The sequence below is a fragment of the Tauraco erythrolophus genome, chromosome 17 (genome assembly GCF_009769465.1).
Source record: "Tauraco erythrolophus isolate bTauEry1 chromosome 17, bTauEry1.pri, whole genome shotgun sequence".
NCBI classification, from domain to species: domain Eukaryota; kingdom Metazoa; phylum Chordata; class Aves; order Musophagiformes; family Musophagidae; genus Tauraco; species Tauraco erythrolophus.
The window spans coordinates 16,717,842-16,744,990 of NC_141481.1; the positions used below are offsets into that span (position 1 = coordinate 16,717,842).

Sequence of the window (27,149 nt, forward strand, 5' to 3'; positions counted from 1 at the left end):
TCGCCGGGGCTGAGATGCCAGCAGCTGCAGCAGCACTCAGCCCTCTGCTGAGGCAAAGTCAAACCGTGTCCTGGTGCCCATCCCCATGCAGCACCACTCTGCCCCATGCACAGCCACCACCCAGCGTCAGCCGTGGCCCTCCCCGACACCCCACCTGAAGAAGGACTTTAAAACCTTATCAGGAGAAAACCACGGCCATAATTCTGCCAAAAGAAGGGAAACACACAAGAAGCTTCATGCACTTGGAGCCGTGATGAAGTAATCTGTTCAGCCGAAAACATCTTAGGGGCCACTTCTTGCTCGCTCCAAAGTGCAAATAAATTACAGCAAATCCGGATATTCGCAGTCAAGTCCCTAGTTGTCCAACAAGCAAATCCAGTGTGAACCTCGCAGAAGGAAAAGGCAGTTGAGTTAGAGAAGCATGAGCTAAGGTCCAAAAATGAGCCCTTCTTGTGCCACTGCTGCGCTCTCCAGGGGGGCTCACGGCATTGCAGCTGTTGACTTTGCCGATTAAAGTCTTTCCGGAGTGTTTGATATTCCCGCTAGCTCTGCCGAGCCCACCGAGGCACAGAGGAGCAGGCTGTGCAAAGTACACCTGGAGCCTATAGTGATGGTGGCTGTGGAAGCCCACAATGTGCTGTGTGATCGATTCCGTGATTTTATTGATGGGTTTGTCATGTTTTGGACGGGATTTTGAAGTCCTGTCTCCATGAGTCACATGAGATTCATCCTTTTCTCTTTAGAACAGTCTGTGGCCATGTGGCTGCACAGAAATCACAAACATCTCAACCTGAAGCTTCAGCCCTCGAAGGCAAAGAACCATTTCTTTCCTACTTGCTAAATTCTAGCTCTTTTTCATTCTGCTGGGCAAGGGAGAGGACTGGATTGCTGCTCCTCCACTGCCTGGAACAGGCACCGCCGAGTGCCAGCTATGGGCGTTTTTGGAGAACTGCACTCAACAGCAGCAATAGCTGTATTCCTGATGGGATCCCAGCAGGATCAGGACACTTCAGCTGTCGACAGCGACTGTGTTACGAACTAGGCAGCTTCCACAGGCAATTTCCTCTCTCCATCAAAAAAAAGCACGTTTGTCTCTTTGCTGATGCAGACCAAAGGCAGCAGGAGCCGTTTGCAGTGGGGGGGTCTCTGCTGGGGTCCCTTCCGCTCTCCCCGCGCTGGCCCAGCACGTCCAGGGATCCCTGTCAGAACCTCGTCCGTGGGCTGGACACAGTGCAGGCTGAATCACAGCCCCTGGCATGGCCAAACCTCAATCTCCAGCCTCCGAGGGCCTTACGCAGCGAGTGCCAGGGGCTCCTGCTCCCACAGGGATGGGCAGGCTGCGCGCTGTGTTCTCAGGTCATTCCACCCATGGCCAGCCACGGTGAAGGCTGAAAAATAAAATCTCATTTACACTGACTCCCAGGAGAGAGCAGATACTGGAGCTGCTGGGACAGGTCTGCTCTCAGAGAGGCACTGCTGAGGAGGTGGTACTGGAAAAGTTGGCAGAGGGAAACCCTCTACGACTTGCTTTGAAGTTTTAGAAAGTAGGCATTGCTCATTGCAGCGCTGGAGACACGGGGGACATCGTCCTCCTAACGTGCCTGTCTAAGGCTTAAACTGCAGAGCTTTTATTAGTGATCTTTATGCATATTCATAAGATTTCCAGGAATCCATATACATATTTAAAATAATTCCTGTAACTTATTTACATGCTTTCACACATGCTCCCTGTCTCCTTAATTGAGTCGGAGGGATGCTTTTGCGACCACCGACCCAATTTCCCTGTGTCCTTTGGTCTCCAGCCAAGGTCGTTCATCCATATTTGGCTTGTTCTTGGCTTATCTTGGGGAAGCAGCGGGTCTTAATTGGCACATCCTGCTTCTTAACATTCTAAAGTGGCTACTATCTTCAAATGTCTGTTTTCTCAGGCACCTACTGTCTCTACTGTTTATATATCTTATCACAAGAAGGCACTTAATACATCAAACTTGTCCTTACAGCAAACACAGCAAACATGTGAAGCACCCAAACAAATAAGGCCTTGGTGTCATTATTCCCCCCTTTTCTTTGAGACTTTAGAATTTTTCCTAAAGTCTCCTTATTGAATATAAATGTTGTGCCTAAATGCATGCTCGGAAACATATAGTTAATATAACTATTATCCCTACAAAGAGGTTCCTTAACCAAGTTGGGTTGGGCAACCATGAAGTTAATTTATTCCACATTTCCTCAAATCCCCAAGAGGTATCATTTTTCGTTACCTTGTGCAATATCTTGGTTTGCTTCCAAATTTCTTCTAGATCTGTAGAGATCCTTCCACTCTGATCTACATGCATGCAACAGCTTATATTTATAAATGTACAGACTCCTCCTTGGGGTGCTAAAAGCATATCTAAAGCCATGCAACTCTGTCAGACTACTTGAGGTAGGCTTGATATCTCTTTTGGAGACCCTGAACTGCATCAGTCGCGGAATTTTCCATATCTTCTATCCCTGTAGAGATATTAACTATAGTTTTCTCTGATTCACTAACTCCCAACCAAGGAACAAACTCCCACCTTACAAAACTATGGAATCCAGTGGGCCTGTCTGCAATCGCGTTATGGATCCTCGTAGAGCTTCTAAGAAAGGTTCTAACCCATCTCTTCTGTTGATGTCATGTCAACTATTGTCACATTAGGAACTACAGCTCCTAATGCACAGGTTCCACTCCATTTTGGAGGTAGAACTTTTCTAGCAGTGTTTCCACACAACCAATACCATCCTGTTCTTTCAGGAACCAGCCACCAACCCATGTTGTCAAGAAAACGACCCATTTTTGTAACTCATTTACATTGTGAACATTCCCAACTTGGGTACAGTTGGGACATAATATCCTACCTTATTTCAAATTCATACATCTGCTCAAACAGTGAGTATAACTATCGGGTCCGTTCGGGACCTAACAATTAGCTGTCGGTCTTGAATTGTCTGATTTATTTCAAATGACATATTCATTCACAAATCAGTGAAAGAAATATTTGGGGGAACGGGAACTCCAATCAGAATTATACTTTTCTCAGCATTTTCTGAGATTTGTGTGCAAATCCAACAGTCAGACTTATTTAGAACTTCTGCAACAACCTTAAATGTAAGTTCTGAGCCCAAGGAACAGGCTGACATAATTAATGTGTGGTTGCCAAACGTAACCGGATCAAAACTTTATTCATCCTGTCATTTCAAATGAAGTCACAATGGTTTTTGTGACTGGACTTCCCATGGAGGTGATGCTTTCTTAATCCTGGAATAATGCATCCATGGTCCTTTTTCCCCAAATCTTCACTGTTGTGTAGGTGGTCAACAGTATCTGAAAAGGTCCTTTCCACTTTTCAGTCAACGGTTCTGAGTTTCAGGATTTCACATAGACCAAATCTCCAGGCTGGAACGGATGTGCTGGGGAATCAAGGCCTAAAGATTTGTTTAAAACCATTTGTTTATTCATTTCTTGCAGAGTTTTCCCTAGCAATATCAGATACTTTTTCATGTTGGTCTCCCCAGTTATATGCATTTTTTCCTGGCAAACTTGGCGCTTGGTACAGTCAACCACACAGAATCTCATGAGGGCTCAATTTATGTTTTTCCCCAGGTTGGATCCAAATTCTCAGTTCTCAGTAGAGATGGGGGCAGAGCCTGTACCCAAGTCATAGGAGTTTCCTGGCACAGTTTTCCTAACTGTGTCTTAAGAGTAGAGGTCATTCTCTCCACCTTTCCACTCGATTGTGGCCTATGAGGTGTACGGAGGTCCCAGGAAATTCCCAATAATCTGCTCACTTGGTTAACCACAGCCACTATAAAATGAGGGCCCCCATCTGATGACATCCCTAAAGGAACTCCAAACCTTGGAATGATTTCTCCCAATAACGTTTTAACCACTTCTTTGGCCTTGTTGGTGTGACATGGAGAAGCCTCAGGCCATCCTGAGAAAGTGTCTACCAAAACAAGCAGATACTTTAGCTCCCCTTTTTTTGGCAATTCAGTAAAATAATTTGCCAGTATTCTCCAGATAAATGACCTTCTCTATTTGTCCCAAATAAAACTTTGTTCTGGGTTTTTGGATTATTTTTTCAGCGCAAATCACAATCTTTCAGTTATGGGTTTCACAATTTCTACCATATTTCGACTGATTACCACCTTTTGTAAACGTCTGAGTAAATTTTCAGTTCCCCAATCCACTTTATTATGTTCGTGCTGGACAAGGTTCCTCACGAGAAACTGAGGTACTAATTGAACACTAGAGGTCACTGCCCACCCATTCGCTCGCTCATGAACCAGCATCGTATCAATTAATTTTGGATCTTGTGGATCGTATTTTGGTTCTTCTGTCAAAAGAATTCTCTTTTCTGAGACTAATGTTAACATCTCAGCGCCTTTTTCTGCAACCTTCTTTGCCGTTAAATCAGCTAATCTATAACCAAGAGGAATGCAGAAAAAGGCATCCTTCAAATCCGAGACAGTGAACCATCCCTGTTCTTCAGGTAGTGCAGTTAACTGGGTGTAGGAATTAGCTCCTACAGGATGAATGTCTTGAATAGTTTGATTCAATGCCCTAAGCTCCTGGACCAACCTACGCGTTTTCCCATCTGCCTTTTTAACTGGTAGTATTGGAATATTGTACTTAGACTCACGTTCTACCAATAATCTGTATTTAAGAAACTTCTGAATTATTGGAATTAATCCCATCTTTGCTTCTAATTTTAGAGGATATTGTTTCAACCGTACTGGTGCCATGCCTGGCTTGAGTTCAGTTCTCATTGGATCAGCTCATTTGGATCTGACTGGGACTTCTCTGGCCCAGATGATGGGGATGACCTGATTTCCCACTTCCTGTGGAGTTTCCTTGAAATTCCCCAGCACATCCTGCAACAATAACGTTGTAGCCTGGACAAACTCAGATTCAAGAATTAATACTTCTACTTTAACCATTTTTAAATTTAATTTCTGCTTCAAGTTTCTCCAACAAATTCCATCCCGGAAGAGGCTTAGGGGACCCTGGGAATTATAAAAAATTGATGTATTACCCATTATTTTCCCAATTCAAATCTAATCGGTTTGAAAAATGGTTGGAGTTCCTGTTTTGCTGCCGCACCAACAACTTTTATCTTTTTATCATCAAATTCCCCCTTTGAAGGTATTTAAAATGGAGTAAGTGGCTCCAGTATCAACCAAAACCTCAACTTCTCCTTCTCCCAGCTTTATTTTAACCAGAGGTTCCACTGGGAGAGATCCCTTCGATGCCCTTCATTTGGTTTCCAAAGAAAGCAAAGCCGTAGCTCCAGCCCCCATTTTTTGGGAGAGGCACTCATTTTTCCAATACCCCTCCTGTTTACAACGATCACACTGATTTTCTCTCAATCAGGGTAAAAATCTTCCTTGGCCCTTTCCCCGTCCTCGACATCCTCCCCCAAAATTACCACGATTACTTGACGTTTCCCCGAACACAGCGATCAATCTCGCATTCGGGGTCTTTCTGCTTGTCCCGGTTGCAGTACACTGCCCAAGCCACATCCAATAATTTTTCTCAATCTCCAGTGTCTGCCTCCTGTAGCTTTTGCAATTTCCTTCTTATCAGAAGATTGCCCAATAAACAGGGAAGCCAATTGGTTCCATCCCTCCTCTGAGTCTGGATCCAGAGGAGTAACTTTTTTGCAGCTTCTTTTAATTTATTCATAAATTCTATGGGAGATTCCTTCCTATCCTTCATTTCATGTAACTTTGACCAACTTAAAGCCTTAGGAATCACATTCCTTATCCCCAAAAGTATTCATTTTTGATACTGTGTTAAAAGCTGTCTGGACCCAGCTGGGCTGGGATGGGTGGAAGGGAGCTGCTGGTCTATGGTACCCTGCAGACCCCCAGAATCAAGCTGGGCTTGTGCCTGCAAGTGAGCCGTTTTCCAAATCATTCCCCTTCCAGTACTATCAAACAGTACAGAAATTATAACCTCGATGTCCTTCCAATCAGGATCCCGCATCAAACGCACTAGCTGTTCGATCAGGGCCATCCCGATAGCTTCCTGCCACAATCTTCCAACTATTCAAGTTGCAACTATTCAATCTTCCAACTATTCAAGTCAGTAATAGAAAAAGGCACCTTCGTGGTGATGGGTCCCTCATTCCCAACTGTCGAAGGGGAGCTTGAAGAACTTCTCCCTTTCCTTTCGCCCAAGTGCAGCCCACAATTGGGCTGAATCCTTCAGAAATCATACTTGTCCCAACCTCCCTTCCTTCTTCTAATGTGTAATCCACCTCCTCCCCATATCCCCAACTTATCTTTTTGGAGCAACCAATAATTCAACATTTTCCTCTTCTCCCAAAACCCTCAAACACCTCATGCTGAACAACACCGTTCCAATGATTCCCCAGAATCCTTTCCCCTCCTGTCTTTCTCTAACACCAATAAAAAGGGTCACCAGGAGCCGACGGATAGCACTGCTTCTGCTGCTCCGGATGATTTCAGCGCGTGAAAAACACGTCTGCGTATCCCGCTTCATCCCATTTGCTTTCTCTCCTTAAAACCAACATAAATTGTAACAAGGTATTATATTTCAAAGTTCCTTTTTTGTGGCCGTTTTTCCTGATCTTCTAATTTATACAAAGGCCACCACTGATTACAATATTTAATTAGCTCTCTTTTCTTCCCGGTTCCTCCAGAGGTCCCGCGATTTGCCTCCGGTGTTTCAGCGTACATCCCAACGGGAATTTCTTTGGAACGCTCTTTGCAGGCAGCGATGGTGATGATCCAACAGAACAGCCCAATTAAACCGACGGGACCGCGCTCGCCGGGACCGCGCTCGCCGGGACCGCGCTCGCCGGGACCGCGCTCGCCGGGACCGCGCTCGCCGGGACCGCGCTCGCCGGGACCGCGCTCGCCGGGACCGCGCTCCGCCCCCGCGCTCCTCAGCGCCCTCCCCGCCGCGCTGCGAGCCGCTCCGCTCCCCGCCCCGCCCGCAGGTCCTGGCAGGACGATAAGGAGCGCGGATGCTGGCGCGGGCTGGAGCAGTCCGGCCCGACACGATCCATGCTGCCCGCGGGCTGCGGCCGGCGGTGAGAGCGGGGCGGCGGGATGGGTGGGTGGGTGGGTGGGCTGGCGGGCCCCGTCGGGCCGCTGACGGCGCCGGGCCTTGCAGGTTGGCGGCGGCGCTGGCGGCGGCGCTGGGCGAAGGCGCGGAGCGGCGGCGGGAGCTGGAGCGGCGGGCGGCGCGGAGCCGGGCGCTCCTGCGGCGCTGGTGAGTGCGGCCCCGCGCTGGGCTCGGCCCGACCTCCGCCCCGCGGGCACCCCTGGCCCGGACCTGGCCCGGGAAGGAGGCGGTGCAGCCCGGGCGTCCTCCGCAGCCGCCCCGGTTGGCCTCGGCCGGCGGTCCGGGGTCCCCGGTACCGGCAGCGCGGGCGCTCCTGTCCTCGCAGCCGTGTCGGGGGCCGGGGCGGGGGAGCGGAACCCGAGGGCGTACGGCGATGCCGGCCCTTGGTGCTGTGTTTTTTCCCCGCCAGGGGCAGTGAGGAAGAGGAGCAGCCGCAGCCGGAGGCCGGCTCCAGCAACGGACACGGTGAGCGCGTCCTTCTCGGCCCGGTGCCCGTCGTGTCACGCAGGCGCTGAGCCTGGCTGGGGTTGGGCCAGCTTCGGTGTTCGGAGTCCTTCCAGCGCTCCGCATCGACGGGAAGCCTCCCTCTCTACCTTTTTCCTGCCGCTTTCCGCCTCGGTGTTAGCTTGGAGTCGTGCCACGGTGGCCGAGGCCAGCGATGAAGCCTCTGCGGGTCTGACCGAGACGTGGTGGTTGTCACTTGTTGGTGAAGGGGAGGTGGATTCAGGAGAACTGTCTCCTGCTGAGATTCCCATCCATCCTGGGTCTTCAAAGCTTTTGGCAAACCTACCTGCACGCTCTGTGTAGTCGCTGTGGGAGTGTGGCCAAAATACCCACTGCACCATTCATTGTGGTCGGTTTTGTTCCCTAACACCTGGAAGAGTGAGTTAACATAGTGACAAATGGGGAAGATCCAGGTTTGGACCTTCTGATATGTCTTCTCCTCTTGCAGAGGACAGGCCTTCACCCAAGGAGCTGGAGGAGCTGGAACTGCTGAACAGGGCCTTAGAGAAGGCACTGAAAGTCAGGAAAAGCATCTTGAAAACTCCATTAGAGGCCCAGGGAGCTACAGGAGAGAAACCTGCAGGTGAGGGACCTGCTCCCAAGAATGCTGAAGAGCAGCAGGCGCCCGCAGCTGTTGAGGGTGTTCCTGAGAGCACAAAGGTGAGAGCTGTAAGCAAAAAGCCTGCCTCTTTGAAGAAGCCCTCTCCATACCAGCTCAGAGCCCCTTACAGGACTGACCCAGATGTGAAAAAACTGCAAAGGAAAGCCCCAGCCAGATGTGTTTCTCAGGGTGCTAGAACAGCTGGGAAGAGCTGCTCAAAAGCAGTGGCTTGCAAACAAGGAAGGAGTCATAAACCAGCAATCAGTGCCAGTGCCAGAGAGCCTTGTGCTGCAGCTGAACCCCAAAAGACACCTGCCTTGTCTAAATCTGTCCTGAATGAGCAGCAAAAGTTTTCCATAGGGGATTCACCTGGGGGAAAGAACTCTTTAGCTGCTGGCAGGCAGCTCTTTGATGCAGGGAAGAAAAGTTGTGGTTCCCTGGGAGAATCCAGCAGAAAGGAGGGCCCTACAACTGAAGGTGTGTTGGGAAGAAGCGCCTCACCTCGGACGGTCACCCTCCAGGAAAAGGGGTAAGTGCTGAGAGATGGGCACCTCTGTCTTGTTCTGCTTGATGTTTAGACGAGCACATCTGCAAAGCCTGGGCTCCTCAGCTGTCCTGTAGGGTCCAGCAGGGTTTCCCTGCTCCTTAGATCCTTCTCAAGAGGAAGGATCCTTTACAGTTTAAAAGCCTTTGTTGTGGTTGAGTAAGTGTTTTCATTTTAAGGGCTTACTCTTGGATGGCTGGGACGTTGAAAGTCTCTTAATTAAGTCTTTTGATATTTCATAGCCTCCTGTGACTGTTTTAGAAAGCTGTCTCTGTAGAGCTTTCTTGAGCCTTAGTTTTCCTCTGAGTCAACTCTCTATAATAGCGTATTGATTTTTTTCTTTTTTTTTTTCTACACAATGATAGTACGTAATGCATGAATTCTCTCTCTCTCTCTCTCATGCCCAATGCTGTTTGGAGAGATGGCATCTATGTTTAATATTATCCCCTTTAACCTGTAAGATACTGCCTGTATAACTACACAAATCAGTATTAACTGGAATGTGGTTGTTTTGTTTGGTGTAGGAGGAATTATGAAGTGGCTGTTACTGAGATTCCCAGTGGAAAAGTGGCAAAATAATACTTACAAGATTGGCTTTGCATTCAGACTAGTCTGACTTGTTTAAATAATTTCTGTTCTTTTCTGTGTACTCTTTGCTTTGAAGAAACAGTGGAGTTCAGATCTGATACGTGCCTGTCCAAAATAGTTTTCAGCTGCCGCAGCCCAACTCTTGTGTTTGCACAGGGAGGAAATTGTCGCTGTTCGTGTGCTGTTGGAACAGACATGGGATGCTGGCACTTGCTGGGGGAGCAGGAATCTGGATTCACATGTTTGTTTACTTAAAATCCCAACTGTGATCCTGCCTTCATAGTCTGCGTGTGGCTCTAGCTATAACTGCCAACCCACATGGTTTTGCAGTAACCAGTTAGGGATTATTCTACTTCGAGGTCAAGATGCATATTCCTAGTGGAAGCTGGAACGTCCCTTTCCCATGTCTCTGAGTGTGATGTTTCACTAAGCAGAGCTGCCTTGTCGTGCTTCAGCACAGCAACCGTCGGGGAGATGCGCTTATGCTCACGTCTGCCTTGATGAGCCTCCCTGAACGTGTTGTTTCTGTGTCTGAACTCTGCCTTGTCGGGGCTTTGCTGCCAGCTTCTCACCTTGGATGAACCTTTGATGGCTGGCAGTAGGGTGCAGGAGCTCTCCCAGGTCAGCTTATGGAAATGCAGGAGCAGACTGACCCGCCTTCCTTGGGGACAGGCAGTGGTGGATTGTCTCCAGGGTGCCAACATCTTCCATTACAGCTAAATTAATCTAAAATTTAGACCAAATGTCATTTTGTCTGTTTGAAGACAAGGCTCCACTGCTCTCCGGCAGTCAGGATTGATGCTTCTCTTGTTTCGCAGGTGCCAGCTGAAGCTACCCCTTCCCTACAGGAAAACCTATTCCCGGAACTCCAGGTAAGCCCAGCCCAATCAGTCCAGTCCAGAACTACCCTCTGGTTGAGGGCTGTGAGGAGGGGTCAGATGGGGGAGACCTGGCTGGTTCATGGGTCTCAGCGAGACAGTGACCCCATGATGTGGGGGGCCTGAACCTCTCAGCAGGAGCAGTGGTCCAATACAGTGTGTCTCTGCAAGGATATGTATTTTCATGTTATTCCAGCCACTAGTGTTACTTTTCTTTCCAGAGTGCTCATCCCTGAGTTGTAGAGGTACTGGAATGCTTTAATCCTGGCTTGGCAGTGCTGCAGAACTCTCTGCTGATACCATATACTTGTTGAAGGCAGGAAACCCGGTGGGGTGGGTGCCTGCATACCCTGAGCAATGAAGGAGTTTCCCAACCAGTTGCTGACCTGAACTGCTCTGCTGGGGCACCTCTCCAGCCTGGAAGCACCATGGTTGTGTGTGTTTGAGGCTGATTCCCGTTGATGAACTCTCTTAAATAGAGCCAATTACAATGTTACTGCACCAGTGCTGCAGGTGATTTGGTTTCTGGTAAACTGGGTGCTCTAGTCCATTCTCCAGCCCTCTGGAAGGGTTTTCCACCATTCCCTTTGAGAAATCTTGCTGTAATTCAGAAAACTTCTCATTGTGTGTGAAATATTGTCTGGATATTAAGCTTAAACCCTGGCGTAAATCTAGCTGTAGCTCCTTCTGCTACCCACAAGAATTCCTCCTCCTCTTGGCAACTGTCGTTTATCAGACACCAATTAGTTGGTTGTCCTTCAGCGAGTTGTAAAGACTCGATTCCCTTAATTTTTCACTTGTAAACCGAGCCCGTTGGCACCTAATCACACTGGTGTAATTTTACTCCTCCCTATGACTTTCAACTCAGTGACAAATTGAAAATAACCTTTGCTTTAGAGATCCCTTCTAGAGGGAACACATCTTGCCTGGTAACTTCTGTTCTCTCCTCTTCCATTACCCTTGCTATTGCTTTGCATAATGTGTTTCTGAAAACTGCAGTGTCTGTCATGATTTAAAAGATAAATTTGGATGGAGAGAAGCCACGTGCACACTTGGGTTAGGCCAGTCATGCATAGCTATTTTAAGCTTCCTCCTGATGACTCTCACTTCTTGCAGCAGGTTTTGGGAGACTGGCTGAGATGCACTGGCTCTTGAAAGCAGCCCTTTACCTAGGGATGTTATGGGGACCGTGCGTCAGTGAGGATGTTGAACTCTAAGTGGAAGGCACCTCTCTGCTAGTGCTATTATTTGTATAATGCTTTCTTTTAAAAACTAGACTCTGATACAAGGTCCTGGCCAGCTTAGTTATGATATTGTCCTTAAACCTCTATGTTTCGTGTCCCTGATGCTGACACGCTGCTGTCGTGCTTCTTGCCAAGCACACCTCTTTGCCTCCCCCCCAAAAAAAAGGTTAAAGGAGAGTCTTTGGGAAGTTTGACATAGGAAGGAATCACTGTGCTAAAAGCTGGGGTGAGAATTTGTCCTGTCTGCTCCTCTTTTTGTATGTGTTTACTGTCAGAGTAAATGTACAGAAATGCAAATCACTGGCCCTTCAAGAAAGGAAGGGAAGATGTGTTGTTTCCTACGGGATGAAAACGTAGGTGACACAACGGAATTAGCAATTGTGCTGCAAGTTCAATCGATGGAATCGTGTTGTCTGTCTCCTGAAGGCTGCAACTCCTTCGCCTCAAAACAAGTCGAGGGAAATGACATGGGTGTTTTGCAGTGCCTGATGCTTTCTGCAGGGTGTCCTTGTCGACCTGATGCTATCTGTCACAAATAAGGGGGGAGTGGCTAGTAAGCCTGCAAGAGAGGATGAGGAAGATAGTTGTGTTCGAAGCGCTGATATGTCGTATCGGTGTGTCGCAGCTCAGTGTCTGGTACGATGGAGCATAACTCCCCCACCTCCCGCCCCTTTTGGATTTTCAGGGCATGGGAGAGATGTCGTCTCTGCCGAACAAGTGCGGATGCAGCAGCTGCAAGGAAGCGATTTACAGAGAGGATCCAGGCAACGGTATCCTTTCTCGGCTCACCGCCCGCTTCCACGGGCACGCGGCGCGGTGCAGCAGGCACCGCGTGCCATCGCTCTGCAGCGTGCTCCCATCTGGGGAGAGTTATGCTTCCAATAGCTGGGTCTCTGGGAAACGATTTTTTTTTTTATTATTATTTATTTTTTTTCCCTAGTGCAGCTCTTGAGAAGTCATTAAACTTTTGATCCAGACAAACAAGGCTGCAAGGCAAACATGCCATACACAGCTGTGCTGGCCTCACCTTCCCCCTCCAATGCCACTTCACAGGCTGCTTGCCCTCTGCCTCTGCCCCTGATTCCAGCTCGCCTGGCCCAGGGCTCGGGGTGGTGCCCAGAGCTGGTGGTGTGAAACCTTCCTTAAGCTGCTGCTGTTTGAGTTTTGTTCACCGATGCCGGCCTTCAGTCCCGCAGAGATAGAGGAGGAATTAAAGGTCCTGCAGGATGTTCCCTCCCTTCTGTGCCAGTGTGTGGAAGCTGAGTCTGCAGGTAAGGAGGGGAAAAAAAAAGGGGGGGAGAGTGGAGGGGGCAGAAGGTGGGGTAAGGATGATTTTGGTGGGCTTCAGTTCCATGTGTTTTGGACTCCTGGCGTGTACTGGACATGAGAGACAGGAGCCTCTCTGCCTAAAATGAGGGCTGGTTAACCCAAGGCCACTCTAGAAACTGGTGTTTAGGGTAGGAAGGCTTCAATATGTTGCAGCAGGTCCAGAGGAGGCCATGAAGACGATCTGAGGGCTGGAGGACCTCTGCTATGGAGACAGGCTGAGAGAGTTGGGGCTGTTCAGCCTGGAGAGAGAAGGCTCCAGGGAGACCTTCCAGCAGCTTCCAGTACCTAAATGGGCTACAAGAAAGCTGGAGAGGGGTTTGGACAAGGGTGTGTAGTGGCAGGACACGGGGCAATGGCTTTAAACTGAAAGAGGGGAGATTTCGATGAGATCTAAGGAAGAAATTCTTCCCTCTGAGGGTGGTGAGGCACTCGACCAGGTTGCCCAGAGAAGCTGTGGCTACCCCATCCCTGGAAGTGTTCCAGGCCAGGTTGGATGGGGCTTTGAGCAACCTGGTGTAGTGGAAGGTGTCCCTGCCCATGGCAGCGGGGTTGGAACTGGATGATCTTGAAGGTCCCTTCCAACCCAAAGCACTCTGTGATTCTATGATTAATATGCTCATGCCTACTGGTGTTGTTCTGCTTCTCTTCTAGATCATCCCACTCTGCAAAGAGAGTATGAAAGCCTTCTAACCTTGGAGGGTTTGCAAACCACAGTTTCCCAGTGCCTGCATAAGCTGCAGCTTCTGCGAGCAGGTGAGCCAGTCCCTGTCGTTGTAGCCAGGTGTGAATCTCGAAGAGCAGTTTGCCATCTTTGCGCAGAACACTATGGATCAAAATAATTTTCCTCCCTGTTATTCTCAATGGTAATGTAAGTATAAAATTCTCTGGTGGCCAGTGAAGCCGTGGTATCTGTTTGCCACCCATCTGTGTGCAGGAGAAGCTTGGGACTTTTAACTGCTGTGATTCAGGAGGGCTGGTGATGAAGCTGTTGAGAGGTGGGGGAGACCACATGCCGTAGCTTAAGATGTCCTGATTGTGCCGTGTGTGAGGAGCTTACCCTGACTGATACAACGTCATTAGTCAGTCATTTATAGGAACAGGAAGTAGATCACAAATTTTGCAAGTACACATTTAACTCGTCTATTCTGCCTCCTGTCAATTCCTCCACCCTGGCAGCTGTGGAGTCCCAGAGGAGGATGCGCCCAGATTGCGCTGGGGATGTCGGAAGCTGCTCTCCAGCCTGTGTTCCTGCCAGGGGACAGATGTGTCACAGTGCAGATGTGCTGGCTCTGCCTCTCCTTTGTTACTCCAGTTTCCAAGAGCTGAGGGACCTGTTTGCCTTGAAGCTGCAAGTGTCAATGCTGCACCAAGAAATTGCCTTACAAAAGGTGAGTCTTTAAAAGCACCGGTGCTCCTGGAGTAGGGCAAAAAGAGGGCAACTGGGGGGTAACAGCGGGTGTATGGGGTCCTGACAGAGGAGCAGCAGCACAGCATGCTCTCCCAGTGGTGTTTCTGTGTTTATGCCTCGTGTCCAAGTCCCATCAGTGCCTTACTTGCTTTGTAGATGAATGGACTTAGTTTTTTTGTTAAGGCCAGAGCAGAGGCCTTTAAATGTTTGACCCTCTCCTGATATTTTTTTTTTTTAGCTCCTTTTTCAGAGTTTGGCAGTGGAGGATGTTATTGGTAATGCCTGGAGACTCCTTTTGGCAGCCCTTTACAGTCCCATTAGGGCACTCGCTCTGTCGTTCTCTCCTGCGTGACCTCCAGCTAGCGAGCTCCTCTGCTGTCCGTCCCTTTCCTTTAAAATCTCAAACCACTGTGCTCCTCATCTTCACTTTACTGCTCTGAGACTGCCTGTAAGAACACGACAGGAGGTCAGTCTCTCCACCAGCCTGAGCAGAGTGCTTGCTCCACAGGGATCGACAGCAGCAAAGGGCAGAGAAGATCTGTGAAATCACATCTGCTCCTTTGACCTAACCTTTGCCGTTGGCCTGAATGATAGAGGCTTTGGAAAAGCCATTTTTTGTGAACCAGGGAAGAGTTTTTCCCAACTGGCAGCGCTCCTCCCTCTGGCTGTCTTCAAATGAGATTGCTGCCTGTCTTCAAATGAGACAGGGGAGATTCAGGTTGGATGTTAGGAAGTATTTCTTCTCTGAAAGGGTTGTCAGCCACTGGAATAAGCTGCCCAGGGAGGTGGTTGAGTCCCCGTCCCTGGATGTGTTTAAGAATAGGGTGGATGAGCTACTTGAGGATATGGTTTAATGGGGATTAGGGATGGTTGGACTCGATGATCTCTAAGGTCTTTTCCAACCTAGAAATCTATGAATCTATGAGACTTTAGTGCTATAATCCTGAATTATGGGTTGCGAGGCTTTTGATTTTTATCTGCCCGGAACGAAGTAGTGACCGAAGCCTGATGCTTTGTCGAGTGACTCAATTTCCTCTGCACATACATCTGAGGATGTGCTTTGTGCTCAGTGAGCTTTGAGTGTCGGAAGCAAATCTGTGCCAAGTGTGCAAGAGAAGTGAAATTCTTGGGACAGGTGAAATGAATGGACTTAGTACAAGATAAATACCCTGGGAAAGAATGTGTGTATTCCTGGGCCAAGCCCGTCCGTTGCCTTTCCATGGAGGAGTGCCAAGAATCATAGAAAGTTCTGGTAGCTCTTAGCCTGTCTTTGATGGTAGAGGTCTGTTTCCTGTTCTTATGCATCAGGAGCAGACCAGGCAGATGGAAAAGAGAAGGGTCTCTCTCTTGGGAAGTGGAGCAGTGTAGCACTCCTTCATGTGCCAGCTTTCCCCTTAGGTAGCTTCCATGCCTTCAGCTCTTAGCTCTGCCTAGAGATTAGCCACTGTGTCCTGTTTCCATGTCTCTGTGAAGACATTTATGGAGAACAGGAAAGGGAAACCCCTGCAGATACCCTGTACTTTATTCTGTTTGGGTCTTACTTTGTTTCCATCACTGAAAAAAGCTTGGAGGGAGGTGACTGACACATGCAGTTGACTGCCCACCCTTCTCCTGGGAAGGCAGTGCGTACATGCAGACTGCTCAGACTTCAGTAGCTGATGCCAGCTGAAAGAAAGAAAATAAAATCCCAGGCAAAATGGCTTTTTGAGCCTTAATTCAAGAGTGGGCACTAAAGGTTAAGTTTTGTCCTTCAATCGGAAGTTCACCTGTGCTTGAGTTGTCAGTACCAGTCATTATCCCAGAGCTTTGTGCTGTTAGTTATGCTGCAGTGGACCAGTGGGTTGTTTGATGGCACAGACTGGGATCACAGCTAGGCTTAATAAACCAGAGGCCAGGTCGGGGAATGGTGGACAGCTTCAGCATCCCCTGTCACCTGTGCCGCTGGAGAGGCATGCAGCTTTGCTCTGGTGGGGCTGGAGTGGTCCATTTGCCCATCTGTCTTGTATTAACGTGGCCCAACTGGGAGGTGACAGAAACAGGGAACAGGTAAGTGAAGGGTTGAACCCACCGTTGGGTGAGTCAGTGCCTCACTGTGTGGTTGCAGAGCTCATGAATCAACATCTTCTCGTGGGATACGGATCTCATCCCAGCGCTGGGCCATCTCTGCAGCAGAGGAGAAGCACAGCTGTTTATCTCCCTGCTTGAGGAGCTCTGCCTTTGTTAAATACAACAACAGAAAGTGTCTGGCTGTCAATTAGCACGTTGTCAGTCGTACTGCTCTGGTTGGACTTCACCTGTTACGCAGCCTTGGTGGAATCCAAGTGCGTGCTGGCTCCGGTGACGTGTCCCCTTTGCTCCTGCCCAGGTGATGATGGCCGAGCTCCTGCCTGCCCTGGATGCCAGGCGGTGCCCGGCGGGGCTGTACCGGGCGATCTACACGCAGCTCTGCGAGGGAGGCCGGCAGTTCCCCGCGCTGCTGAGAGACGAGCCGGCCGACTGAGCCAGCAGGAACCTCCTCCTTGCCATTCACATCACCAGAGACAGTTGGAAGCAATAAATTCTTTCTGTTGACTTTTTTACTCTGCCTGTTTGTCCAACTGCACTTCAGGGATTTTTTTTTTTTCATTTTTTTTTTTTCTTTTATATCACTTCTATGACCACTTTTATGAGGTTTTGTGAAGCCCCTTCAGGGCTTTATAGACACCGAGTTTTGGATTTTCTTCCAAGGTCTGTCTCTCTGGCTGGTTCTAGATTCTTGACCACCTCGGTTGTGACACCAGGCTGCTGTATGCAGACAGTGTAGCTAGCAATAAACCTCTATTTATACTCAGCAGATGGCCACAATTCAGTGAGGCACAACCTTCAGCATCTGAAAATCCGGAGAACATGAGCTGCTGCTTTCCTCTGACTCTGTTCACCAGTTGGCATTTAACCAGTATCATAGTGGCCACTGTCTAATATTCACTGACTCACTGTTTTCCGTGTCTTCATCCACAGCGGCCCAGGCCACATGCCTTTTGTGGAACTCCTCTGGTCTGTGGGTACCTGCTCAGAGCTGGGCTGGTGCCTGGACTGGAGCAGTCCCTTCGTGTCAGCCCATCAGTCACATCGCTGCTCAGGGTCCCTTCAGGCAGCTTCATGGCTCTTTTGTAAGGACTTACACCAGGTCTACTACTGAAATATGTCTTAGCTGGTGATTGTGCCTGAGGCAGCAGTCTAAGAAGGGTTGAGCTATCTGCACCCAGGAGAGATGGTGGGGAATGCTGCCTGCTCGCTGCCCCAGGAACACTGGGGCTCTGCCCTTTGCCTGGTCACCCAACAGTCCCTTCGCTTTCTCGCTCCTGCAAGAGCCTAGCTCCAAAATTGAAAAAGTCCAGCAATGCCTCCCACACTGAAGGTGCCAGGAGGAAAAGCCCTGGCTGGTTCTTGCTGTCCCAGACTGCAGCAGCAGGGTGCTGATACAGCAGCCCAGTAGATGGCACTGGGCCACTGGTGTTCCTGCCGAACCTGCGCTGGTGGCTGCTGGAGGAGCAGCCTTCCAGAGGGACTAATGCAATATGCTGCCTGGTTATGGAAAATGCAGGTGCTGTGGCAATTCTGACCCTGTCACTGCAGGAAAATTTCAGCTTCAGTTCCTCCTGCATCTTAGGTCTTTGCTTGTGATCCTCAAACCCCCTGGCATTGCTGTGTGATGATTAGAGGGAAGCTTTGGAGTCATGTGGAATACCTCTGCTTGTGAGCACTTGGAAGCCCGTTAGGGAAGGGCTGCTGTGTGCCACTGCTTCTTGCAGCTCCACTCGCCCCGTGGCTCTTAGCTGGACTAGGACCATGTGCTTGGGGGGGTTAGCTCTGAGCGGTGCTGACAGTGGCCGTTATTTTTTCCTCTGTTCTTTCCAAGGCCAGAGTTAGTTGTCTGTCTCTTCTAATGTTTGGTCCTTTCTGACACTCAGAATTCACTAAAAATCGTTCATATGACAGATTAAAAATCGGCACCTTTTGCTTTCACTTTATTTTGTTGCATTGCATTCAGTTCTTTGTAGATGGTATTTGATTTCCCGTGGAGTCTGCAATCAGGGTGGGGGTTTGTTCCCTTCTTCCCCACTGCATCGTGCAGGGGAGTCCTGCATGGTTTACATCTGCCTCATCTTAGGCTGCATCAAGAGGAGCGTGGCCAGCAGGTCGAGGGAGGTGATTCTGCCCCTCTACTCTGCCCTCGTGAGACCTCACCTGGAGTACTGTGTCCAGTTCTGGAGTCCCCAACATAAGAAGGACATGGACCAGTTGGAGAGGGTCCAGAGTAGGGCCACGAAGATGATAAGAGGGCTGGAGCACCTTTCCTATGAGGACAGGCTGAAAGAGTTGGGGCTGTTCAGCCTGGAGAAGAGGAGGCTCCGGGGTGACCTTATAGCGGTCTTCCAGTACCTCAAGGGGGCCTACAAGAAAGATGGGGAGAGGCTGTTCAGGAGGGCCTGTTGTGATAGGACGAGGGGTAATGGTTTTAAAATAGAGGGAGGTAGATTCAGGTCGGATATTAGGAAAAAATTTTTTACCATGAGAGTTGTAGAACACTGGAACAGGTTGCCCAGAGAGGTGGTGGATGCTCCATCCCTGGAGACGTTCAAGGCCAGGTTGGACGAGGCCCTGAGCAACCTGATCTAGTTGGAGATATCCCTGTTCCTTGCAGGGGGGTTGGACTAGATGACCTTTGAAGGTCCCTTCCAGCCCTAACCATTCTATGATTCTATGATCTACGGGGGAACCCGTGCCGTGGTCCACAGCACTGGAGGATTGCAAGGTATTGATTAAAGGCTGCTCGTAGGAGCCGGCACGGCCTCCTAAATTAACGTGGTCACGTGCCACGGGCGTTAACATCTGCATGTTTGAGTTTTAGAGATGACATTTGGTATTGTTCATTATTGTGCTGTTATCCATAACTTGTGTCTGTAAGCACTGCATGAGTCACGGAGCATCTGCTTCTTGCACAGAGCAGTCCAGTGTAAATTGGCAGTAACTCCCCTGCCACAGCAAGGACTGCAGAGGTGTGGAAGGGCTCTGAGAAAGAGATTGAGCCCCCAAAAATGGGTTCACAGGGGTTGGTACAAGCTCAAAAGCTTGTAGGAGGGGTGCAGAAGGGAGTGCAGCTCCCAGCCTGGTGACTGGCAGGTAGCTGGGTTTCGTGCCTCTGGGTGCAGTGTGGTTTTATTACCCTTCCTACACCGTTTGAGAGACATTTTATAATTTTCGTGAACGTGTAAGAATTTAAATCATTTGAATGACTCACTTCTTCAAATGAGTCTTGTGCTATAGCAGAGATAAAGATTCAATAGCAACTCAGTGGTTGGGGGTCTCTTTTGTTATAAAATGGGTTCTTGTTATGGAAGGAAATGATGCTGGTACATCAAATTGAGATGAGGAGGAAAAAGAGACAGAAGGTGGTGTTTGTGATGCCAGGGATAGTGTTACACAAATACAGGAAATGAGCAGTATCTTTGGAGAGTGATAGATGATACCAGCGTTGTGCAGACATGAGCTGAGACAAACCACGGTGAGGGTCAGGGAGGATTAGCAGCTCTTATTCCTTCTTTGTCCCTTACAGTAGAGTCTTAAAAGTTTCTTGTTTTTTTTTTTCACTGCTGAAGGATGTGAAGCTGGATCCCTGGGAGGAGACAGATTTTAATTTTTTTTCTTTTCTTCCCAGAATCTCTGACTTTAAGCATTTCAGCTGCTACAGTTTATCTTTTCCACCAGCTTCCTTCTTTCCTTCTCTTCCCTCTGCAACTTCTCCATTTCTTGTTTTTTTTTGGTTTTTTTTGCAAATACATTTGACCACTGGGAAGACATAGGCAGTGGTGCTGTTAGTCAGCAGATGCTTTTATAGGATTTCATGCACACTAGTCATCTTTGGTTAGTTCGGGATGATGTTCATCATGTTGAAACCTTCAAGGGGTTTAACCTGCAGATGCTCTCAGATATGCCACCAAGTACTTGTAGGGACTAACCAGTGTGGCTTTAGGGATATTCTCCATCAAAACCAGAAAGAATTTGAGTCTTCCTTGGTAAGAAGGAAGGCAAATCTCACCAAGAGTGGTGTGGAGGAATGTCCTGCCTCTTCCAACCCTTTTGGAGAGGGTCTAGCAGTGTGTGAGCAGTGATGGAGTGTGACCTGCTGAAATGGTTGTGTATATGGCACAAGCCACAGGGTCCCACCCCTGGGGCAAGGGCAGGAAGGACTCCCCAGCCACCCAGGCCAGGAGCACAGGTTATGGTTTGGAGAGGCAAAACCAGATGAACTGTATGAGGGATAAGGGAATTCTGACAAGGAGCAGTTTGAGGTGGTGGCTGTTGAACTGGGGAGGGAGCTCCCAGCTCTCCCTGTAGATGAAAAATTTGCTGTCGGTGTTATTCTCCAAATGAGCTTTCTGTGAGCTCCAGAGAGCAGCTTGCTTAATTAAAACACTGTATATATCAAGTCTGAAGCTTGAACACTGAGTCAGCAACTTTTTGGGCAGCGTACACGGTCGTGCTGGTCGAGGGTTTCTAGAAAGAGCAATGGTGCTGTAAAACGCTGCGACAGAAATCTTGTGTTTGTAGTGGAAGTACTGGGGGGAGCCGTATGTCCTCCGCACACATCCTTTATTTTTTTATTTTTTACTTAAATCCATCTCTCCCTGAGTTACAGAACTCAGTGTGAGCTTGGGATTCCCAGCTGAAGCTCTGCTGAGAAATTTTGTCTGCTCCTGATAGATGTGAAAGCGATGATGTTGGGTTACTTGTGAGTGCAAACCATGCTGAGGATGCTCTCTGTGGATAACACAGGATACGCAACGCTCTTCCAGACCGTCCCAGGGTGTCTAATTTGCAGAGTGCTGCAAGCAGTGAGTTGGAAATGCTTTAATAGTCTTGTGAGAGCCAGGAGAAGGGGCCAATACAGATTTTTTTAATTTTTTAATTTTTTTTTTTCAGGCAGGCAGCCAGTTCACAGCTGCACATTTCCAGCCCTGAGTCCTATCACCAGGTGGGGTCACTGAGATGGTGTAGCAGATCTGATGGATCTGACACCAGGGGCTCTTTGCTTTTTATCTGTAAAACAGAGATTGATATTATTTCACTTGCTTATTAGCTTGATTTTGCCACACCTATGCTCTCTGGAGCAAGGCCTCCTGTTTTGTGGTGGGTTTTTTTAAGCATATACACTGGGACCGGTACAGTTGACATCTGGTTTCACTGGAATCTTCCTAGTCCTCCTTCACTTTCATTAAAAACAACCTCACGAAACAAAAACCCCTCATCATGACTCAGTCCGACATGAAAACAATTCACTAAATAGGTATTAAAATTTCTATTATCCACCATGCAGATCGAACACTATTTTTGTAACATCAAAACCACCAGCCAGAAGAAAAGATCTATCGTCTCATTTTTAATTTGTGAAGAAAGAAGGGCTTTAAGCATTGTAATCAAGAAAAATCTCTTTCTTGTTAATTAGTCTGAGCCCAGTTAGAAAGAAGAGGGCAGAAGCAGTTCGCCGGGGTATAAAGAGCTGGTGATGGGAGGGGGGAAAAAAAATGAAAAGCAAGTTTTGAACTGTAATTTCAGAAGGTGAGAAATTACAGCAGTGGGCTATTTAGGCACGCAGACGGAGATGTTTGACTTATTTTTAGACAGAACAAGAAAGATAATCAGTGGATCTGGAGTTCGGATAGGAAAAAGCAAATAGAAGCAAGCTGTGAGTCAGTGGAGGAGACTGACCCTGGAGAAAAGCCTGTCTGAAAACTTCCCTCCTTGTTTCTGAGAGCAGAAACTCCCAGATGTGTCCATGCCTGCTGGTTGGGCTCTGTTTCAGCCCATGCATTTTATAGTGGGAAACAATTTATCAGTCTCATTTTATCTCCAGTTTAAGAAAAAGAAGACAAGGGGGGTCTTAATGTGCACGTTCAAGGCAGTAAGCCCTCAAAGTGGGGTTGCTTTGTGCACCACGAGTTAAGTTGTGTTGTAAATGAGTTCACTGCACCTCTGCAGCACCTCAGCATCCTTTTTCCTCTGTTAGAACTATTGCACCACATCTCTCGAGGCAGCTGGCACAGCCTTGGAGCTTTGGAATTGGGAAAAGTGCGTTGTCTGAGGATCTCACCTGTTTGTGGTGGTTTTTTTTTTCTTTTCCTGCTTCAGGTTCTGTATTTCACAATATACAACGCTTCTCTCTTTTGAGATAAGTCTCTTAGAGGGCGTGTTAGCAGTAAATCTTGCTTTGGAAATTTTTGGGTGGCTCAGTGCCATCACACAAGGCCATGGGCGTCTGCAGCTCTCGCTGCCTTCGGGAGGAATTGGGTGTTTGATATCAACCAGAACACACTGAAGGACAGAGCACGAGAATGATGATTAAAAAAGCCCAACAAACACCACCAAGCCCCAAAACAAACACTTTTACAAAAATAATGAAACCATAAATAGCCTACAAGGTTTTAATTACGATTGTGCGCTGGCTGCGTAACGGAACAGAATTCAAATCACTGGGTGCAGGGATCAATCAGGCACGGTATTTTTTTTATATTTTAACAAATCTGAGCTCCATATACATTTAAACATGACCATGTGTTCCTGTGAGCCTGGAAGGCTCACTTTTAGTGTCATTAGGAAATCTGGGGGGTTTAGCAAAATCCTTGTAACTATTATCAATCTGGACTACCTGGTTTTGTCTAGGAATAACTGGTGTTTGTCAGGACCCATCACTGCACCGTTCTGGAGTCTTCTCCTTGAGGGTGACAAAGCTCTTGGCAGCGGTCCTGTCGTCCCTGCAAAAGCAAACCCACTGGGTTTAATGGAATTGTTTGAATGAACAAGCCAGTAATGATTTGAATCATATATGACTACATCTCCCTGCCTCCCAGCAGCACGAGTGCCACGGTCTCCATATACAAAGAGTTTTGCTTATGACAAGGCAAATAGCATTGTTTTATAGGGTGGTAGTTGTGTTTTTTTTTTTTTTAAAAAAAAGCACTAATTACAGTAAAATTGCTTCTTCTAATGTACTAGGTGTATTCCTTATCTGCTAGCCTTAAAACTAGTGTGCGTGCCCTATGAGTCAGACTGAGCTCTGCTGGCACCTCGCCCAGCTCTCCTTGGCAGCGCCTGCCCGAGGCTGGCCAGGCGTCAGGGTCCGGAGCATCTTCTTTGGGGGTGGCAAAGTTGCTGTGGATCAGCTTTTCTCCGAGTTAGCAGGTTTTTTTTCCTGTTTCTGCACCGTAGCTCGTTCTCAATATTGCTTGTGTTGAGTGTCTGCTGGGGGATAATCACCTGGTGGGTGATGGGTGAGGAGCAGCAGAAGGCACGAAGGGAGGTCTGTCTGTGCTCAGCCTGCACCGATGCTGCACCGCGCTGGGAGGGAACGTAGCTCCTGCCGGGTGGATGATACAATAATTCTTTTCCATCTGCTCCTATCTATATTCGAATCCACAGGAAAGCGTCCTTGTAAGACTCATGGATCTCGAGTTTCAGAAGCCGCCGCGGTTTCGGAAGTTCCTTTGGCAGCCTGGTGCTGGTTTCCCCGCCTGTGCCGAGCGGTCGGCGCTGGGAGATGCTCCAGTGGGGCTCACCGCGCCGCGTGATGACACGGACCCGAAATAGCAGGGCGGTGTCACCTAGCAACCTGTCACTGTTGCAGAAGTCTTTGTTGGAGTGGATCAAGGTGACACTTTGCTGCTATTTTCAGAGCCACACTTCCTGATGGCTGTTATCACTTTATTCCCTGGCCTTTTTTTTTTTTTTTCTTTTCCCCTTTTGCTGAATCATAGACTTGGAAAATACTTCTTAGGTCGCCAAAATCCAAGAGCGTGCCTCTTGATTTATTTTGCTGCCTATTTTCCAGTTTTCCATGGCGTGCAGCAACTTGATTTCATTTCATTTCATTTCATAGATTTCATAGATTTCTAGGTTGGAAAAGACCTTAGAGATCATCGAGTCCAACCGTCCCTAATCCCCATTAAACCATATCCCTAAGTAGATCATCCACCCTATTCTTAAACACATCCAGGGATGGGGACCCAACCACCTCCCTGGGCAGCCTATTCCAGTGGCTGACAACCCTTTCAGAGAAGAAATACTTCCTAACATCCAACCTGAACCTCCCCTGACTAAGCTTATGCCCATTTCCTCTTGTTCTATCTCCCATCACTAATGTAAAGAGTCCTTCCCCCACCTTCCCACCATCCCTTCTCAAGTATTTATAGGCCGTAATCAGGTCTCCCTCAGCCTCCTCTTCTCCAGGCTAAACAGCCCCAACTCCCTCAGCCGCTCCCCATAAGTTTTATTTTCCAGCCCCTTGACCAGTTTAGTGGTGAAGTGGACTATGAGAGGCCACCTCTGCTTCTTTAACAAAGCTTTCCTGCTGCACGGAGAGCTTTTTCCCTGCTTTTTATCTTAAAATTAATGGAGCTGCTCAAAACTTAACGCTGTCTTTGCTGGGGTTGTTTCTGTGGCTGGGGGCAGCCCCGGTGTGACGGCAAGCACCGACCGGTTGTGTGGGCATTGCCACACGGCTCGGAGCATCCGCCCTGCACCGGGGAGCGGGCTGCATCCTCCAGTAAATCCAGATGTGCCCGTTTGCTCATTCTTCTCTCCGAGTTTGCAGCCTTTTAGCTGCCCCTCCGTATCGAGGTGGCTTTTGTCAGTCTGCAGAATGGGTTTATTCAACGGCTCTGTTTAATGGTGACGTTAAAAGTGTTGGAGCTGCAGTTGAGAGCTCGGGAAAAGCCGCGGTCCCGGGTTGCAGCAGCAGTTTGGACCATCCGTGGTGATGGGAACGTGGTTATTGGTGCCATATTCCCCTGCTCGTGTTTCACTGCAGCTCTTTGTCGCAGGCCAGGTTTATTATGGGTGATAATTGTGCAATAAATAATTAGTCAGTAGTTCTTGCTCTGGTCTTAGTCTCGTGTGGCTCTTGCATGAACTGTACCACACCAGCCAAATACAGGCAGAATTATTAATTTCCTTATAGAGCCACAGAAGAAAAAAAAAAAAAAGCAGCCTCGTGGGGATGTCTTGGTTCTTACAAACTGGTGGTTTTTCACGGCTCCTCTGCGTGGTAAGTCAATGTGTGTGGCCTGTTGGTATTTAGTTTTCAAAAGAGTGTGGGTCACTTGTTGAGAACACGCTTCTCACCGACCTCGGGGCTGCTGGTTGCTGGCTTCTGCAACCCCAGGAGATTGACCTGTTTGTCCCAAAAATGAGAAATGGGGAGGACACGTGTGAGTATTCTAATGCAGGGATATATGTGAATTGTATAACAGAGATTATCTTTGATTACCTTTGCCCAAAGGTGTTATTGGCCCTAAGATTTGCTGGTTTCTGTTCTTGTTTCCAGGCCAGTTACCTTCTAGCTTCTGGAAAAAATAAGGCATAATTCCTTCATCTACAAATCCTTTCTTCTACACAGTCACATTAGCTCCAGGACGGAGGTGTGGGCTGTCCGGAGTGTGGCAGGATGTGGACTGAGCAGCTGGCATGTGTGGAGGTGATGGGTGATGTGCAGTGAAGCCATGAGCAGGGCAAGCTGGGGGTGGATGTCTGCATCCTGGCCCTGCCTTCTTAATTTTAGCATTTCCATGTGGTCTTCAGATTGTTTTGGCTCTCTAGCATCTGCTTTGAAAAGTCGATGCTGTTTTCTCTGGTTACCCATGTAATTATGGATCGCCACCATAAAATTCCTTCCTCCTGCCCCAGTGTTGGGCACTGAGTGGTGGGAGAATGTGGATCATCTCCCACACCTTGCTCCTCCTGGGCTTCCATGGTGGTGGTCATCAGCATCACATTTGATTCTGGGCTTTCTTACTTCAAAAATAGAGTGATTAATCTGTTTTAGAGAGATCCTGAGTTCCTCATCCTTTCTCACTTCAACTGTGTTTCCCTCTTAGGACATAGAAAGGTTCGGATTGGAAGGGACCTTCAAGACCATCTACTTCCAACCCCCCTGCCATGGGCAGGGACATCTTCCACTACACCAGGTTGCTCAAAGCCTCATCCAACCTGGCCTTGAACACTTCCGGGGATGGGGCAGCCACAGCTTCTCTGGGCAACCTGCTCCAGTGCCTCACCACCCTCAGAGGGAAGAATATATTCCTTAGATCTCATCGAAATCTCCCCTCTTTCAGTTCAAAGCCATTGCCCCTTGTCCTGTCACTACACACCCTTTTCCAAAGCCCCTCTCCAGCTTTCCCGTAGCCCCTTTAGGTACTGGAAGGTGCTGGAAGGTCTCCCCGGAGCCTTCTCTTCTCCAGGCCGAACAGCCCCAACTCTCTCAGCCTGTCTCCAGAGCAGAGATGCTCCAGCCCAAAGCATCATCTTCGTGGCCTCCTCTGGACCCGCTCCAGCAGCTCCATGTTCTTCTGATGTTGGAATCTGGATTTCTGGCTCAAAACACAAGCTTTCCATTGCCCACCAAAGCTGTTAACCCTTTCTGTTCTTCCTCAACAGAAGTTTCTGTTTCCAGGTTTTTCTTTCCTTCCTGCAACTCTTTACTGCATTCCTGAGTGCCCAGCTCCAGAGCCTCTCCCCGATCCGAGGGCACCACAGCCCGGCTCCGGGCAGTGTCTGTGCTGCGGAGAGAGCTCCTGCTGCCCCGGCCATCACCCAAACGGGTCAGCACTGTCCCTGTTGGGTCTGTGTGTGTGTAGGGGGGTGTCATCCATCTCAACTCCTGCAACGTGACTCATCCAGTCCCAGCTGCGCTTTTCTTTCCTCCTGTGGGAAGAGGGAGGAGGACACACGCGAGTCTCTATTTCTGCCATGAAAATCACACCCTTACGTTAGTCGCAGGAGGAGGAGTGTGGAGGGATGGAGCTGAGCGCCCAGGCAGAGGCGCCCGTCAACCCGACCGAGGGGGAAAGAATCAGTGTCCAGAAAATGGACTTGCACCGTGCAGCCCAACCTGAAGCCTCTTCC

The 27,149-nt window shown here is 48.6% G+C and overlaps 2 protein-coding genes across 2 annotated transcripts; one reads left to right on the forward strand and one right to left on the reverse strand.

Annotated features, from left to right (window-relative positions):
* Positions 1-2,120: 2,120 nt before the first annotated feature.
* LOC147527592 (endogenous retrovirus group V member 1 Env polyprotein-like) lies at positions 2,121-2,795 on the reverse strand. Its single transcript, XM_086622510.1, is given in 3 exon segments — positions 2,121-2,443; positions 2,446-2,647; positions 2,649-2,795. Coding segments are annotated over 3 exon segments (672 nt in total).
* A 4,246-nt stretch (positions 2,796-7,041) lies between these two features.
* Positions 7,042-16,713, forward strand: TEDC2 (tubulin epsilon and delta complex 2). Its single transcript, XM_086622336.1, has 10 exons — positions 7,042-7,082; positions 7,166-7,264; positions 7,527-7,582; positions 8,070-8,751; positions 10,173-10,226; positions 12,162-12,246; positions 12,639-12,747; positions 13,457-13,558; positions 13,982-14,193; positions 16,579-16,713. The coding sequence occupies exons 1-10, from the start codon at positions 7,057-7,059 to the stop codon at positions 16,711-16,713; spliced, it is 1,560 nt and encodes a 519-aa protein (XP_086478462.1). The 5' UTR covers positions 7,042-7,056.
* Positions 16,714-27,149: the final 10,436 nt, after the last annotated feature.

What these genes read in the sequence shown, in the direction of transcription:
- TEDC2 (XM_086622336.1), top strand. Translation starts at nt 7,057, where the DNA reads ATGCTGCCCGCGGGCTGCGGCCGGCG. An exon ending in ACCTATTCCCGGAACTCCAG is followed by an intron (nt 10,227 to 12,161) that starts GTAAGCCCAGCC and finishes TTGGATTTTCAG; the next exon opens with GGCATGGGAGAGATGTCGTC. An exon ending in CAGAGAGGATCCAGGCAACG is followed by an intron (nt 12,247 to 12,638) that starts GTATCCTTTCTC and finishes CTGCTGTTTGAG; the next exon opens with TTTTGTTCACCGATGCCGGC.